Source organism: Dasypus novemcinctus, chromosome 1, assembly GCF_030445035.2.
Source record: "Dasypus novemcinctus isolate mDasNov1 chromosome 1, mDasNov1.1.hap2, whole genome shotgun sequence".
Classification (NCBI taxonomy): Eukaryota; Metazoa; Chordata; class Mammalia; order Cingulata; family Dasypodidae; genus Dasypus; species Dasypus novemcinctus.
The window spans coordinates 63,424,377-63,442,239 of record NC_080673.1 but is presented as its reverse complement, the minus strand read 5'-3'; the positions used below and the strand labels follow the sequence as shown (position 1 = coordinate 63,442,239).

The window sequence follows — 17,863 nt, the reverse complement described above, 5'->3', positions numbered from 1 at the left end:
CGGCTGAGAAGGCTTCTGTGGTGATTCAGGCTTTTAACTGGCTGAGGACATCTCTCCCCCATAAGATCGTCTGGACTGACGAGAGGACGAGTGGGCAAATTTGGCCTTCATGGCCTTCTCAGTCGCTCCAGTGCAGAGGCTGAGATGTTTTCCAGGAGGTAGCGGCTCCTGTGGCGCAGATGACTTGAGGGCCAGTTTCGAGGGGCCAGTGATTGAACGCGGCGATCTCAAAGGGAACACAGGAGACTTCAGCACCAGAGTCCAGAAGCCCATCGAGCCATTGTCCATCGATTTTAAGCTCTAATGAGGGTCTCTGGCGGCGTGTGATGGGCATTGTCCACATTATGGCTTGGGAGTCTTCCCGAGGACCTCTTGCAGGTGGGGCTGAGGCCTGCCCCGCTGGGAGTTTAAAGGCTGCTGGTAGTTTTGGATGGCACGGCAGTCACGAGCCCAGTGATATCCTTTTCCACAGTGTGGACACGGCGTAGAAGGGCCTCTCGGTCTTCGCGGTGGCAGGGCGGAGTGGGGTGCTGGGCCTGGCTGAGGGCACTCGCGGACGAAATGCCCGGACTGACCACACCGAAAGCAGACGGAGGTGGGAGTAGATGAAACGGCCATGGCAGAAGCAAAGGCAGAAGTGAGCGTTTTGACTTGTGGGTCAACGTCGCAGCAGGCGAGAACCCATTCGTGGATATCTTTATCACGTATGGGGAGGACCACAGCCCGGAAGGGCGCAAGGCATCCATCTATGATGAGCTCTTTGGCGAGTGCGAACTGAGCGTCTTCACTAGAAATTTTTCGCTGGCAAGCTTCCAGGACGCGGGCGACGAATGCTGGGAAAGTTTCATTGGAGTCTTGAAGCAGTTGTGCGAGCTTGGTGAGCTGCTTGGTGGAGACCAGAGAAAAGGACCGGTGGACAAGGAATTTTACCAGGTGCCAAAATCCTGGGTCAATGTGTAGATATGGACGAGGGTCCGCGTAGTTGTTGATCCCCGTATACGCATCAGGTGGATCTAAGATGCCAGCTTGGGCATTTTCTACTACCTGCCGGTCAACGGCTGCTTGGTAGTGAGCTCGCCATTCAAGAAATTGACCTGGCATTAAGATGGTACGGGCTAGGGAAATCCAGTCATATGGGAGAACGAGTTGAGTTGCCAGCTCTTCAAGGAGCTGCGTCACATAAGGGCTGCCGACTCCATCTTCTTTAACAGCTTTGCGGAGGGTCTTAACTTCTTCCGCTGTGAAGGGCAGCCAAGTTTGAGGTCATTGCGGCATAGGCTGCAGATTTAGTGGGTAAAGCTGGGGGGTATGAGAGGGTGCCCCGCTAGGAGTAGGTGGAGGGCTACTGCCATACGGTGGTGGCGAGGGATAAGTGGAAAATAAGTGAGAAAATGGCGGCCGGGCAGCATTTTGACAACAACAAAATGGCGGCGGGGCACTTCCGGGCCAAGATGGTGGGGTGGCCGCATCACTTCCGGGCGCCGGCCGAGATGGCGGAGTAACTGCGTCACTTCCGGGCGCCGGCCGAGATGGCGGAGTAACTGCGTCACTTCCGGGCGCCGGCCGAGATGGCGGAGTAACTGCGTCACTTCCGGGCGCCGGCCGAGATGGCGGAGTAACTGCGTCACTTCCGGGCGCCGGCCGAGATGGCGGAGTAACTGCGTCACTTCCGGGCGCCGGCCGAGATGGCGGAGTAACTGCATCCGGTTGTGAACAAAATGGCACGGGGGAAGCTTCCGGTTTAGCGGAAGATGGCGACCATACAGTTTCCGGGGCGGAGCCGGATGCTGACAGGGCAGGAAGAGGCGGGTAAAGGCGGGAAGAAGCGCCTTTGTTCCCGCCGGCGGGCTCCGGGCCCGGTGAAGAAGAAGCCGGAAGTGCGCCATTTTGGGCAGAGGTCGAGGAAGAAGGTGGAAGTTCACCATTTTGGGGAGCCGCAGGAGCGGTCTCTGTGTGCCGCGGGGAGCTCGGGCAGGGGGGCTCATGCTCGAGGGCGGCCGCAAGTTGGTCAGACAGAGAGTCAGTGTCGGCGGACTCATTGGGATCACAGTCTAGAGGCTGCTTGGGAGAAGCCTCATGAATAGTCTTGGATGGGGCACCGAGGAGACAGGCGCGGATGGCGACGAGAACGGGTAAGAGGCCTGGCGGGAAGGAGCGTTTTTCATGCTCCATTGCAGAGGCGACTCGATCTATGAGTCGCGAGTATGTGTCCGGGCTCCAGAGTTGGCAAGTGGCGAGCCACGGATTAAAGGGGAGCAGAAGGTCCCAGTATTTTTGGAGTTGCCGCAGGGAAACACGGACTCCATTGGTGTCGAGCAGGGCGGCGAGGGCCCTGACTTGCGGCGCCTGATGCGTAGATAGAGAGGTGCCCATGTTGAAATAGAGACAGGACGACAGCGAGGGGTCCCTACCTGGAGAACTACGATGGGCCGTCCGATTCACAGCAGCAGCAGCAGCAGAGAGGGGCCGGGGGAGGAGCTTCCACGTTGGGCGCCAGTTGTAGCTGAGCGTGAGGGTCTCGTCCTCGCTCAGGCCCAAGAGTCGGGGGGGCTTGCTCCTGCCAAACCACCGGCGGGGGGTGCCCCAAGAGGGAGCACCAGTTCTCCAGGCGTGGGGGACGTGAGGTTGGGGAAAAACCACAGAGACCGCTTGAGCGCAAGAACAGGTCTGCTTCATTGCGGAAGTACACTTGGTTATATAGGGTTGGGTAGAGGGAGGGGTTGGAGCTAGGGCGGGCTAGCTAGGGGTGGTAGTGGATAGGTGGGAGTGGGCGGGACTGGCGGAAAGGACAGCAACGGCTGGAGGGGGAAGATAACAACAGCTGGGAGGAGGGGTGGAGGGAGGCAGTAACACCCTGTATTCCCAGTACTCTGCCCTAGGAGACTTAACTTTGCTGATTTATCTCTATCGTCTCACTTCAATGATTTGTAACTTGAGTATAACTGTTTTTTCTAAGTTCTTAGGGTTTTGCTAGTGAATCGTTGAATGTAGATTGAATGATTTTTTACTTCTATGACTCAGTTGATGTCAGAAGTGGGATTAGCTAGAATAACATTGACTCACTGAAACATGGCAAAAACATAGTTTGGGAAAAGTAGGAATGAGAAGATTAGGATGGAAAATCTTTTATTCCAAATGGCTACTTAACCACCCAAGGTGTGAAACATTGTGCTTCTACCAATTACTAGGGTGAAAGTTATCAATGAAATTTAGAAATGATAGATCCACCCCCCAAGGTGTTGGCTTACTTGATACCTAGGGGAATGCAAAATAATAAGAAACAGGCTACAGATACTATCTCTTTGCTATTGTTATCTGCAATAGATAAAATTTAAGTAAAGGTGAGTGTTGGTGTGGATCCTGATGTGGCATTAAGCTCAAGTTCTCACTCATCTGAGTTACAGCTGTTAACCTCAGGCTGTTATCAAAAGGAAAATTTAGCTGATAGCTAATAAAATTAGAATTATTGATGAGAGAATGGGAGAAGACACAGAGGAGAGTCTAGGGAGTGATTTTAAGAGGGTGAAAACTTAAAATGAATATAAAAAGCGGGATGAAAAGAGTGAGCACTAATGAAGCCAAAACAAAGGTCTCAATGCAGCATTATTGAAGGTTTGGGGTTCACTGTTATTTAACATTGAAAGACCTTAAATAAATCTGCACAATTACCCTAGTTTGGAGGAATCAAAAAGCCATGAGGCAAAGAGGACAATAAGGAACCTGATCTTAAATCACCCGGGGTACCCAGGAGGATTGGCAAAAGGGCCAGGTCAATTGGCCTATCTCCCACGTGGGGATCTAAGGCCAAATGTACAAGTGTAGATGAAATGTACAGGGTGTGAAGAAGAAATATTTCTTCGATTCTGTCACATGGAAACCCAATACACTGTGATTCAAAAACCTGGGTGAAATTCTAAAGGTGGCTGCTGTTCAATTAGGACAAAATAAGGATGCAATATTTGGTAGGGCAATAGTGATTTTTAAAAGTAAAATTGGAATGTTTGAATGGGCTTCATGCACTATGATTGTATTTCCTTACCCTGAATGTATGACTGGTATAGATATTATATATTACTTGGTAACATTTCCACTTCCTGGTATTGTCAAACAAAAGGCATTAAGTTGACTTTTTGGCCAGTGTTAATAAGATTTGATAAATTGGAACTTATATAAGTTACTGAATCCATGAAGTTTCTTAATTTGAAACAATATAGACTAGATGATAGACACAAGAGATTGCCACTTTAATAAATTAGATGTTAGAAGCAGTAGTACTGGCACCCAATTAATTTCTCTACAATATCCCTGTATGATTCATATAAAATACAGGCGGATCATGAAATATTTAAGCAGACTGTGGGTATACAAAGTCCATAAGAACCACCTAGCAGTGACCACTGTGATTTTGGACCAGAAAATCACCAGAAGCAGGAACATATGGCTTGTTATTGCACATAGATTGAAAGCTGTCCCTATGACAAGAGGCCACAAAATAACTTTGAAACCTGAAATCTCATGTTGTCTTGGGTATTACCAGAAAAACTCCCTAATAAGGAAAGCAGTGCCCAGAAGAATTCTATAACAAAATGAAAATAGTAGCAGTAGCAGTGGACTGCAAGGAAATATTGTGTTCAGAAGCAGGTAACTACTTTTCCACTATGGCTGGCTTTGGAACCACCTGACAAGCTTCCAGTTCCTAAGGCTGAATGGGCCATGCCCCATGAACCAATAAAGAGCTACTTGGTATATGAATGGCACTTCCACAGTGTAACAACAGCATCTTCTTTGGAACATCATTGAAATATGACAACTGATGGGAAAACTCTAAAGAAAGTTAAAACAAATCACCTTCATGGTCTGCATCCCATGCTATTTTCCTAGCAATGATGGAAGACCATGACCATGGGACAAAACAGTGCAACACTGATATTGTTGGTATGGTTCAGCAATCTTATGTAAATAAGTCATATTAGAACACTGATAGTGATTATCAAGTATATTGGGAGATTGAGATAAAGCCTCTCTAATGAAAAATAATTGACCAAAGAAAAGGTATGATTTGTTAACCAAAAGCTAATTTCTATGCTAAATTATTCTGTACAAATTTATCATAACATACAAATAGTGGTAGATCAAGGGGGTGAATAAGTAATCAAATTAGTAAAAAATACATAATGATGTATGTAATGTATTATTTTATTTAAAAAGTTGTGAATTTACAGAAAAATGATGCATAATCCAGGGTTCCTATATACTAGCTTATTGTTAGCATGCTGGTTCAATGTAGCACATTTGTTACAACTGATGAAAGCACATTTTAAAAATTATACTATTAACTATAGTCCATGATTTAACTTAGGGTTTAATGTTTGTCTTGTACAGTCCCATGTGTTTTTAAAATTTTTATTCTAATAACATTATATGACCTAAAATTTCCCCTTTTAACTACATTCAAATATGTAACCATGCTGTTAATTACATTCACAATGTTGTATGCGACAGTCAATTTTTTCATTAAATCTATCCCTACCCCACATAAACTCCTCCAAATGTTAGGCTTATTCATACCCTTAATCCTTATGCATTTGTTATTTAAATTGTATATTAAATGTAGATAATTTTTTTTCTATATGGGAGCTGAGACAAGAAGTGGTATGTGCAGTAAAGGTTTAATTCAGAGGTTTAGAATGTTCAAACTCTACACATTCCAAAGAAAGGATTGGCGCTTGACAGGCTTTTAGGAGATAACCTCTAAGGTGTGTAATATCTTGACAGATAAGAGTACTTGGTATGCTCTTAGCTTTCAGCCATGCCAAATTCATTATGTTAACATTGTGATTTATATTGTCGTTTTTCTCTTTATTTTTTAAATTTTACATTCAAAAAATATAAGAGGTCCCCATACATCCCCCCACCCCCATCTTCCCACTCCTCCCACATCAACACCATCTTTCATCATCAGGGGATATTCATTGCATTTGGTGAATACATTTTGGGGCACTGCTGCACCACATGGATAATGGTTTACATTGTAGTTAACACTTTCCCCTAGTCCACTCAGTGGGCCATGGCAGAACATACAATGTTGAGCATTTATCCCTGCAGTACCATCCAGGACAACTCCAAGTCCTGAAAATGCCCCACATCATATCTCTTCTTCCCTCTCCCTACCCTCAGCAGCTACTGTGGCCACTTAAGTCTTGAGCCATGTTATGTCAGTTTGACTTCAGGAATTACTGGAGACTCAACAACTAAGTCTATTTACATGAGTGTTCCATGCCTATCTGACCAGTGCTCCAAAACTCCTGGATATCTATACTCAGTGAACTTCCTTGTGTGTCAATATGCCAGACATGATGTCACATGTCATTATTAAGAGAACTGTTTGTGTGGCTCAACTAGGAAAGAAATAGCAGGAACATGTGCCTGGTATCATCTGGATGCTGTCCTATAAGCCTTTTTCCTTTGCTAATTTTAATGTATATACTTTCACATTAACAAACCATATCTATGAATTAAAAACTTTTCTGGCTTTTGTGAGTCCTAGCAAGTCACAAAACTGGAGGGTGGTCTTGAGGACCTCTGAATCAAGGACATGTTTCTCTTTATTAACCTGAGAGGGAATGCATTCATTCTTTCACTATTAAGGATGATGTTAGTTGAGGATGGTTTTGTTTAATGTATTTTTTTTTCAAGTTGAATAATTTTCCTTCCATTTCTAGTCCTTTGTATATTTTTTAAATCATGAAAGGGTGCTAGATTTTGTCACAATTTTTTTTCATCCATTGAGTTTACTATGTGGTTGTTTAAGAGTGTGTTTATTTAAGTTCCACATTGTTGTGCTTTTTCCAAAATATTTTTCTATTGTGGAATTCAAATTTGTCCCAATTCTGGTCAGACAAGAGAGAACATACTTTGTAGATTTACAGTACTTTTAAATTTACTGAAGGATTGATTTATGGTCTAGGATATGGCCTAGGATATGGCCTAGGTGGTCATCTCCCACCTGCAGTTGGGAAGAATGTATATTTTGCTCTTGTATGGGGTGTTCTGCATATCTCTAAGCCCAGTTGGCCTACAGTGTTAATCAAGCCTTATTTTATTTATTGATTTTCTCCTAATTTATTCTTTTATTATTGAAAATTAAAGATTGAAGTTTCAAACTCTTATTGTTGAATTATCTATTTCTTCCTTGAAGTCTCTCAGTGTTTATGGTTTTTATTGAGGGTTTCTGATAACTTCAGTATATTTATAATTGTTATACATTCTCAATGACTGTCATTACGAAGTATAATTTTTATCTAGTAAATTATTTTGTTTCAAAATCTCTTTTATATGATATTAGTATAATTGCTCTTACTCTCTTTTGGTTCATGTTTTAATAAGATACACTTTCTATTCTTTTACTGTCAGTCTCTGTGTCATTGTATCTAAAGTGTACCTTTTGTAGGCAGTATAGGATTGGATGGTTTTCTTTTATCTCTTCTGTTAATCTCTGATTTATATTTGAATCATCCATTTTCACTTAATGAACTTACTGATAATGTACACTGTGTATATGACATTTTGATTTATATTTCCTATATATTTAATGTATTTTCCCTATATTTTTCCACCATTGCTTATTTTTGTGTTAAAGAGGTCATTTTTTTACCTTTAGTAATTGTTCAGTAATTTCCCTAGAGCTCAACATCTAAATGATAACTTAGCAGAATCTATTTCATATTTATATTATCTTTAATATAGCGAGGTATAGAAAGGCTATTTCTACAAAATTCTACTATTTCTTTCCCACTTTGTTCTAGTATTGTTAAATATATTTTATTTGTATTTGTTATGAACCCAAGAATAAATTCTTATACTTATTATTTCATATAATTTAAAATCTTTTTGAAAAGGCGACGAAAGAGAAAAGTTTATATTTATAAGCTTCTTATATTAATCTTCTTATTTACCATTATGGCACTTGTATTATTTTGCCAAAGTGTTACTGATGCAAAGTATTAGAAATGGATTGGCTTTTAAAATGGGAAGGGTAAAAGCTTACAGTTCTAAAGCCATGAAGAGTCCAAATCAAAGCACCATCAGAGATGCTTTCTCAATAACAGCAAAAACAGGTCAGCTACTGATCACCCTGGTGTCCTGACATATGGGGGAAGAAAGATGACAGCTGATCTCTGTTGAGTTCTCTGCCTTTCCCTTGGAATTCAGTTGTGGGCAATTAGACATAGGGGTTGTCTCTTCCATCTTGAGCGGCAATGTGGGCCCAGTCCCTTGAGGGCCCTGTGCTTAAGCTTTGGTTGCTAGTCCTTTCTCACAAGGCAGGAACCAAAATGATGGCTTACTGTCTCTGTGTGTTTCTAGCTGTGTCTTTGATTATATAAAGCTCCAGCAAGAGGACAGAGACCTAATTTGAGTCATGCCTCACTGACCAATCAAAAGAGCCCAACATCCATAAAACTCACTCAAAGTAGGATACGCAAAAGGAGATCCATGTCCACAAACATTTTAAACAAGTGAAAACAAGTCAAGAGAAAAATTTGAAAACAGCAAGAGAAAATTATAAGATATGAGAAAGCTCAAGAATATTGACAGCTGATTTCTCATCAGAAATAATGGAAGCCAGAACATGGTAGGATGATACATTCAAAGGATTAAAGAAAGAAAAAATAACAGCCAAAAAATGTTTTAGTCAGGAAAAAAGCAACCTTTCAAAAATGAAGGCAAAACATTGGCATTCTTAGAAAAACAAAACTAAGAAGATTGGTTGCTTGCAGCCCTTAATTATAAAAATATTATAGGAAGTTATTGATCACAAAAAAGTGACTTCAGACAGTAACTTGCACTCATCATCATCATTATCATCATCATCATCATCATCGTAATAGCAAATATAAAGGCAAATTTTGAATCATAAAGACAGTATAAATATTTATTTATTCTCCTTTCCTCTTTTAAATAATTTAAAAAGCAATTGTATAAAACAATACTTCCATAAGTGTATTGTTGGGTTTAGCACATAGAAATGTAATACATTTGACATACAGGAGAAGGATGGGAGAAGAGCTGTATTGGAGTAAAAAAAATCACATTGCATGTTAAATTGATTCCACAGCAATAAATTAAGAGTACTATGACACTTGGATGTTCTTTAATAATCTAAAAAAGAAAAAATTATGGTCTTGAACAAATACAGTACTCTGTATTCTTATGCCTGTCTTTTCCTCAGGTAAAACTTCTGAGCCACAGTTCTGGATCAGAGGTTAGGAAGCGTGGCCTATTTCTCTCAGAGTGATATCCTTCATTTACAAGTAGGGTAATGATCTGAGCAGTGGTCTTAGTTTTTCAATCCTATATGTATCAATGGAGAAATTTTATTCTATATTGAAGTGGTATGAGGATTAGTTTGGCCTTTGCACAATTTTATCCCCCTTTCCATGGGTAGAATCTCCATCTACTGTTTGAAGGAGAAAAGTAGACTTGATCTCACTGGAACTTAGACTCTTCAAAATGGAAAGTAGAGGAATGAGAAATTCTGTTGGTTACCCTTCCTGGGGAGATAAAGACCCCAAATGGGGAACTGGGATGGTGAAGGGAGCCCCATCTTCTTGACAACCCCCCTTTGAGTGGAGTTTTCCTTACCTCAATGAGCAGGAGGGAGATAAAGGAGTGGGCTATTGCTCAAGTCCTACAAATTCTTGCTGTTCTTATCCAAGATTTAGTAGATTTTATTGAATAAATACTACTTCAATTGCTATATGTTAGGGAAATTTCCAAATTATATATTTTTAAATAATTTTAACCAATTTTGGCTGTTTTTATAAGAAGTGGGTCTGGAGATTTCTTCACACCAATATTATGGAGGTCAGACTTCAAGCTATGCTTGACAGTCAAAGTACATATAACACTGACTAATGAGATTTAAATGTAACTGTGTCAGATAATTATTTTATAAACATGAGAAGTTCAAATAAGAAAATGAAGTAAGGTTTGCACATATCACCCAAACTGGTAAATATACAATATCAGTAGTCTGTAATAAGATATATACAGAGTAAAAACTTAGAAGAATCAGTTAAAATATATGCAAAATGGCATATTCAAAAGCAATTGAATAAAGCAAAATAGAATTCTAATAGAGGTTCAAGTAACTCACAGAAAAAGAAAACAGTATAAAAATAAGTGTGAAATTAACACTGTTGAAGGAAATGAAAAAACACTTAAATAAATGGAAGATATCCCATGTTCATGGATTGGAAGACTAAATATTATAAGGACGTCTGTCCAATCCAAATTGATTTATGGGATTAATGCATTTTTTACTGAATTGAAAAAGCCAATTATGAAATTTGTTTGGAAGAGAAAGTGACTCTGAATAGCTAAAAATATATTGAAAAAGCAAAATGAAATTGGAGGAATCACACTACTTGACTTTAAAGCTATAGTGGTCAAAACTGCATGATATTGGCACAAGGATAAATATACTGACCAATGGAATTGAGAGTTCTGATATAGATCCTTGCAAATACAATCAACTGATATTTAACAAGGCCACCAAACCCATTCAACTGGAACAAATTAGCATTTTCAACAAATGGTGTTGGGATAACTGGATATCCATATCCATAAGAATAAGAGAGGATCACCATCTCATGCCCTATGTAAAAATGAACTCAGGATGGGTCAAAGACCTAAATATAAGAGCCAAGACCATAAAGCTCCTAGAAAATAATGTAGGTAAGCAAATACAAGATCTTATATTAGGAAATGGTTTCAGAAATGTTACACCCAAAGTGTGAGCAATGAAAGAAAAAATAGAAAAATGGGAACTCCTCAAAATTAAAAACTTTTGAGCTTCAAAGGAGTTTGTCAAGAAAGTAAAAATACAGCCTACTCTGTGGGAGTAAATATTTGGTAACCATTTATCCAATAAGAGCCTAATATGCAGCATATATAAAGAAATCCTACATCTCAAACATAAAAAGACAAACTACCAATTTAAAAAATGCACAAAAGTTTTGAATAGATACTTTTCCAAAGAGGAAACAAATGGCTAAAAAGCACATGAAAATGAAAAAAAAAAAGATGTCAAAATTTGTTGGACACTGTTAATAAGGGCTAAATGCATACAAAGAAAAGAGGAACATCTCAAATCAATACAGGTTCCCAATTTAAGAACCCAGGAAAGGAAGAAGAAAATGAACCCTAACTAAGCAGAAGGGAATAATAATAAAAGAAAAATTCAATGAAATTTTTAAAAAGAAAAACAATAGAGAATTTCAGTGACACACAGTGCTGGTTTCTTAGAAAGGTCAATGAAACTGACAAATCTCTAGCAATACTGACCAGAAAAAAAAAAAAAAAAAAAAGAAATCACATACTATCAATAGTACTGAAACAGGGACACCACTGAAGACTCTGCAGATTACAAAAGGATAATGACAAGATAGTAGCAACAGCTCTGCACACATAAATTTGACAAATGAAGTATCAAAGTCCTTGAAAAATACTGTCTTAATTTCTTCCAGCTGCCATAGCAAAGTACCACAAACTGGGAGGCTTAAAACAAAAACAACAGAAATTTATTGTCTCACAGTTCTGGAGGCTAGAAATCCCAAATCGAGGTATCAGGAGGGCCATGGATCCTCATAAACTAGTAGGAGATCTTTCTTTGTCTCTACTAGCTTCTGGTGGTTTTCTGGCAATCCATGGCATTCCATGCAACAGACATAACTTGCTGTGTTCCCCTCATTCATCTGTGTCCAATTCTCTCCTTCATATAAGGACACCAGTCATATTATTACCAAGACCACCCTAATCCAGTTGGGCTTTACTTAGTTAACCACTTCTGCAAAGACCCCATTTCCAATTAAAGTCACATTCACATGAACAGGGGTTGGACTTGAATATGTCTTTTTGGAGGACACGTTTCAATCTACAACAAACACAAACTACCACAACTGACCCAATATGAAATAGATAATGTGAATAGCCATAAAATTAGTAAGGAAGTTGAATATATAATTTTAAAACACCACAAAAGGAATCTCCGAGTCAAATCTCTTCCTGGAGAATTCTACCAAATCTTTAAAGAATTAATATGAGCTGCCTCTTCTGCTTCTTATTGTAAGTTCCATCCCAATAATGTACTTGTGACCACATATGACATTGTAGTTATGGTTGGAGATAAAAGAGATTGAATGAGCATAATGATCAGCATCAGACTTCTACCACACTTAAAAGCACAATTTTAGTAACATTCTGTAGAAATCTACATATAGGCATTAGTGTATTGAGAATGTGATTCACTTCAGCAGACACAGTTGTGGAAAACCACAAGATTATAGATACAGTATTCTTCTGCTTGATGTAATGCATGTCCTTGTAATTTAGTGGTAAAATGAACATAGTAGCAGGAAACAGCAATAGGGATGATCTTATGACAGTGTTCTTGATTTTGTCTTCCCTGAGCATGCTGTGCAAGGGATCCATAATTCCCCACTTACTTGAGGAAGAACATTAGGAAGTTCAAGAGACCAATGGTATAGCAAATTTGGGGGGATACTATAAATGGGTTGTAATTAGCATATATCTTGAGAAAAAATACAAATGACAGGATTGAGAACTCCAGTGATTGATGGAGGGGAGGAAGCATGCCATGCAAAGTACTATGCAATTCAGGGAAATTAAGAATAGAGGTCTCCTTAGTGATTCAAGTTTCTCTTCTTTTAATGGAGGAAAGAATTACCTTCCCGATACGCCCATGCACTTGTTGGAGAAGGAGAAATATGTATAGAAGAAATATTTTAATGTTGTATTAATCTGAGATCTTTGGACTCAACATATACCTAATGAGACTGAGTCATCAAAAAGAGAATATTAATAAATCAATGGTAATATTGATATTTGAATAGTCAGAATAATAAAATCAAAGGGGTTGTTAAAGTATTCAATCTCTTGAAAATTTAAGACATAATTAACTGAGCTTTAATTAGTAAGTCTACATTTACTGTACAAACAAGAAAGTTGTAAATTTATAAGTAAGTTCAGATTAAATATGGTAAATAAAGATGGCATATGCTTTGTGCACAAACACAAACCTCCCCTTTAACTGCAATAGCATTTGGAAGATAGAATGGGACACCTTGAATCAGACATCACTCTGTAGGCACTGTAAATTTTAAATAATTTTAAATAATTAAATATGTTTGTAAGTCATAAATATCTTGTAATAATTTAAAATGCTATCTTCTATTGGCCACTATCAGAAATATTTTGGTAAATACCACCCTGAGTTCTTTCTATAATTAAGCCAGCAGTGATATATTGGTTACATTTTATTTATATATTTTTAAAAAATTTATAGAGTGCCTTGCTATGCAAATTCAGGGAGATTATCTTCTGTTATTTAACATCAGCTTCCCTTACCTCATAAACCTAAAATTATTGTCACATGTTCTTATAAATTTATACTTATTCTAGAAGTGAAACTGTGACATAATGCATGTCACTATGCAGTTTGCACATCATATTTATTCTAATCATATTTCAACAATCACATACTATTACATATGTGGGGACAGGGAGAGTGGGCACTAGTGAAAGTTGGCAGGTAAGATAGTTATTATTTGTTAGATTCTAAGGATAGGTTTGAATATGATCAATTCAACCTTAAAAATAATATAAATAATGCTTCTCCAGTCTGATCACTAAGAGTTAATTTAAAGCCTTATTTACTACTACTATATTTGATTTCTACTTAAGCTTTATTATCAAATAAGCTACACTTTATATTATTGCATCCAGATTCCATGAAGAAAATCAATTTTGGAAATGTAGATGCAGCATATCTTTGGAAAAACTAATAATAGGCAAAAGTGCTTGATAACTTCATAGTCATCTACAACTATTAATGGTATAAATCATACTAAATAATCATAATTTGGAGTTTTCATTCTCTTCTCTATGGTTATAAAATATGTGTATTCTAAAGTGCAAAGAATTACATAAAGATGGTCCTTAGAAACCAAGAACTATTTTAAGATGCTATTTTATCTTTATCTTATACTGTCTTTAATTGCAGTTGGTGGTTGAAATATGGATACATGGAAACTTAGTACCCTGTCACCATGGAGACCAGGAGTTTTAAATTCTCAGACTTTTGTTTTAGTTGCCTGTTCTACTAGTCTAGTCAATCACTATGTTGTATCCCTTTATTATAAGCATTATCAGAATTCACAGTATTTTGTGATTATTCCTCTTATTTAGAAATTATTGAATAATTACATAGAATATAGAAATTCTATATAGAATATAGAAATTATAGAATAATAGTATGATAGAAGAAAAAAAAAACACTATCAGTTGGGGACTTTAGAAATTCCTTACTTCCTCAGGAAAAAAACAAAAGAAAACATCATGTTCTTAAAAAAAAAAATCAACATGAGTCCCTTCCTACTTTCCTTTCCAACTTCAAAAAGAAAAAGAAAACAAAAGAAATAAACTACATAAGCTTTGATAGTGATTAGCTTTTTAGAGTTGCCTATGCTGAAAGAATAGGAAAACACTTTTAAGAAGAACAAGTCAATTTTTGTGGTTCAGATTAGGTGTTAAAACAAACAGAGCAATCAGTTGAACAAGTGACAATGCTGTGTATTACATATTAAAAAAAGATATAGCAAAACAATTATTGCCTTATGTCACTAAGATATAATTATGTGCAGTGTATTACTTTATTATTTATCCCTTAAGTGCATCTAATAAATTTAATAGTGGTTGGACTTTCTCAGATAAAGATGTTGAAATTAACTTCATGTATGTTTATATTTTCAATTTTCTGTAAAATTTAAAATACAGATATGTCTCAAGTATATTGATACTACGCAAATGCAAAATACAATTTATTAAACCTTTTGAGAGTCAGCTCTATGCATTTATATAAAATCTCTGTATATTTATTTATGTAAAATCTCTGTATAGTTTATATAAAACAAATATGCTGGTGTTAAACAAAAGAAATGCAGTTACATGCTGATGGTAATAACTTACTAGCTTCAAGGGAATCTCTTTTTCTAAGTAGCAAAATCTATCAATTGATTCATGAAATTGTCCATTTTCTTTCAAATATATACAGCATTCTTTCATATCAAGAAAGCATATCTACTGTGAACAGTATACAAAATATCATATAGGATATACTAAAATATAAAGATATATAAATAATGAATTTACAACTCATACTTAATTTAAGTTAAAATATAATATTTATATTATTCGTGGTTAAAAGCTCATTATTTTACAAATGTATTATATTCTAATTTACTTATCCATTCCCCTCCAACTAGATACCAACTAATTTCTTTTAGTATCTGTATATAAATATTTCATGAGAATTCTGAAAAGCAACATATAGATACAGAAGGTTATGCGCTACATGAAATATGGCTTGCCAACACACAAAAGGAGCACTTTCTACCTTTTCATTCTACTTTTTCACTCTAGGAAAGTTATGATAGGATATGCTGTGGCATGTAGCAAAAGTAAATCCCAATATATCAGAGCCTTGCCCCCATAAAAGGTTTATCTCTGTCTCTCATATCTCAGTTCTACCATGTTCAGGGAGCAGTTTTCATTTGGTGATTCAGAGATCTAGTTTCTTTCATCTACTAGCTCTGTAATTCCCTAAGGCCTCAGGGTTCTCCACTAGATGCTCTGCATTCAGCCAGCAAGAGCATGGAACCTAACAAGAGTTCTCAGACATCTAGCCTGGCAATCATGACTATCATATATATACCCACATTCCCTTAGCTATAATTCAACCCCATTGCCTTGTCTAACTCTTACTAAAGCTGGGAAATGTAGTTTAGCTACATGCCCAGAAAGAAAATAAAATTACTCTAGTAAATTCATAGCCTTGTATCTCATTCAAGCAAACTCATCAACAGACTTGCTTAACTAACTGTGCCAGATATTTTACTAAATTATTTTTTAGGGTGGTTTTAAGTTTGGTAGTGTGCTGGAAATGCAAATTTAAGACCAGTCTCCACCAGACAGGTAAGTTGTTGACCTTATAATACAATTCAGCATCTAGACCCATGTATTTAAGAAGACTATTAGTCAACAACAGATTGAAGGTAAATTTTTAAAAGCAAATTCATTGTCTTCCAATGTTGTCTGTATATGTGCACATAAATAAACCCATTTAACACTAATGATAAATACAAAAAAAAAAAAAGAGATATATGTACATCTCTTCTCCAAGATTATGAGATCATTAAAGATAAAATTTAAAACTTAAAATGTTATATCCCAGGATTAGCTAGTTTTAAGTTCATGTAAATACCAAAAGTGAAAAACAGTATAAAAGTGTAAAGGTTTTACTTTTTAAAATTGCATATAAACTCCAGCATGATCTGGAACTTTTCTACATTTTCAATAACATTCAGTGATATCTTTCTCTTTTCTCCAGATATAGTATACATTTTTCAGTTCATTAAATTATTTTCCATACCCCAGAATCTTTAAGTATGCTGCTGTGTTTTCCTGGAACACTTTTTTGACACTCATATTCCTTTCTAAGTTGAGATGTTCTTATATAATAAATATATACCATATACATATGCTATAATTATTTATATATATGTATGCTATTAATATAATTATATGCATATATATATTAGGAAAGGTTTTCTAAGATACCTGCCACTTCTCACTTCTGCTGCTTGACCTACAGAGCTGTATCATCTTACAATATCCTATACTTGTTTTTCATAACATTTATCAAAATGAAGTCTTATAAGTACAAATGCATATTACTATATAGCCACTGCCACACATAAAAAGTATATGCCTTGTTAACACTGTATCCTTTATAAGTAATATTGCATGTAGCATATAATAGACACAAAATAAATATTTCTAGAATAAATGAGAACTAGGGATCTACGTGTTGTTGTTTTTTTAAAAAATATATAGAACCTATATTCATTGAATTACAGGGACAGGATACATTGTGTGTATATTATTTAGTAAAAAACACTTATGCAAACATAACTCTAAATCTTCTACATAGTTGTCTCATAGCTTATTTTATAGGCATATGAATGTGTACACACACACATAAACACATGCTCAAATCTCTCCTCTCCTCTAACCACTTAACATTTAGGAAAATTAAAAGTTGTCTAACCAAGAAAATATATAAACCTTCTACATAAGAGTCTGACCAAAATGACTTAAACCCTTTCTACAGAATTCTGCTTAAAATCATAAGAAAATAAAAATAAAAATAAATACAAAAAAATAAATAAAAATAGAATTGAACTGGTAACTGAAGATAAAATCATGCTTAGACAAGAATTCTATACTAATTTTTACACAATTCAGGGCCATATCTCAAGTGTAAGAAACCATATATGACAATAACATGAATGCTGATTTTTTTAAAACAATCAATTATATTGGTTTATATTAATAAAACCTACAATTCATCCAATCAGTGGTATTTGGTAAAATCACATAGCTGTGCATTCATCACTTCAATCATTATTTGAACATTTTCATTCTTTCAATAATAATAATAATAAAAAACAAACAAGAAAATTCCTCAACTCAATCTCTCTCTGCTTCTTCTGGTATACTTAGCTTCCGTTTTTCTAGCTATTCTTACATAATTATTTCTTTATTAAGCAGTTTCATAGATATATATTCACATACCATATGATTTACCCAAAGTTTATAATCAGTGGTTCTTAGTAAAATCACAATGTTGTGCATTCATTACCATAAAAATTTTTATAAACATTTTATTTCTTCAAAAAGAAAAATTCCACACCCTATAACATGCCTTCCTCAGCTCAACGTA

General features: G+C 36.7%; 1 protein-coding gene across 1 annotated transcript; it reads right to left on the bottom strand.

The window, feature by feature from the left end:
- Window positions 1-342: 342 nt before the first annotated feature.
- On the bottom strand, window positions 343-2,373 carry LOC139437040 (endogenous retrovirus group K member 21 Gag polyprotein-like). Its single transcript, XM_071210038.1, has 2 exons — window positions 1,629-2,373; window positions 343-1,238 (listed from the first exon to the last, which is right to left on the bottom strand). Exons 1-2 carry the CDS (start codon window positions 2,371-2,373, stop codon window positions 343-345), a joined length of 1,641 nt encoding a protein of 546 aa, XP_071066139.1.
- Window positions 2,374-17,863: the final 15,490 nt, after the last annotated feature.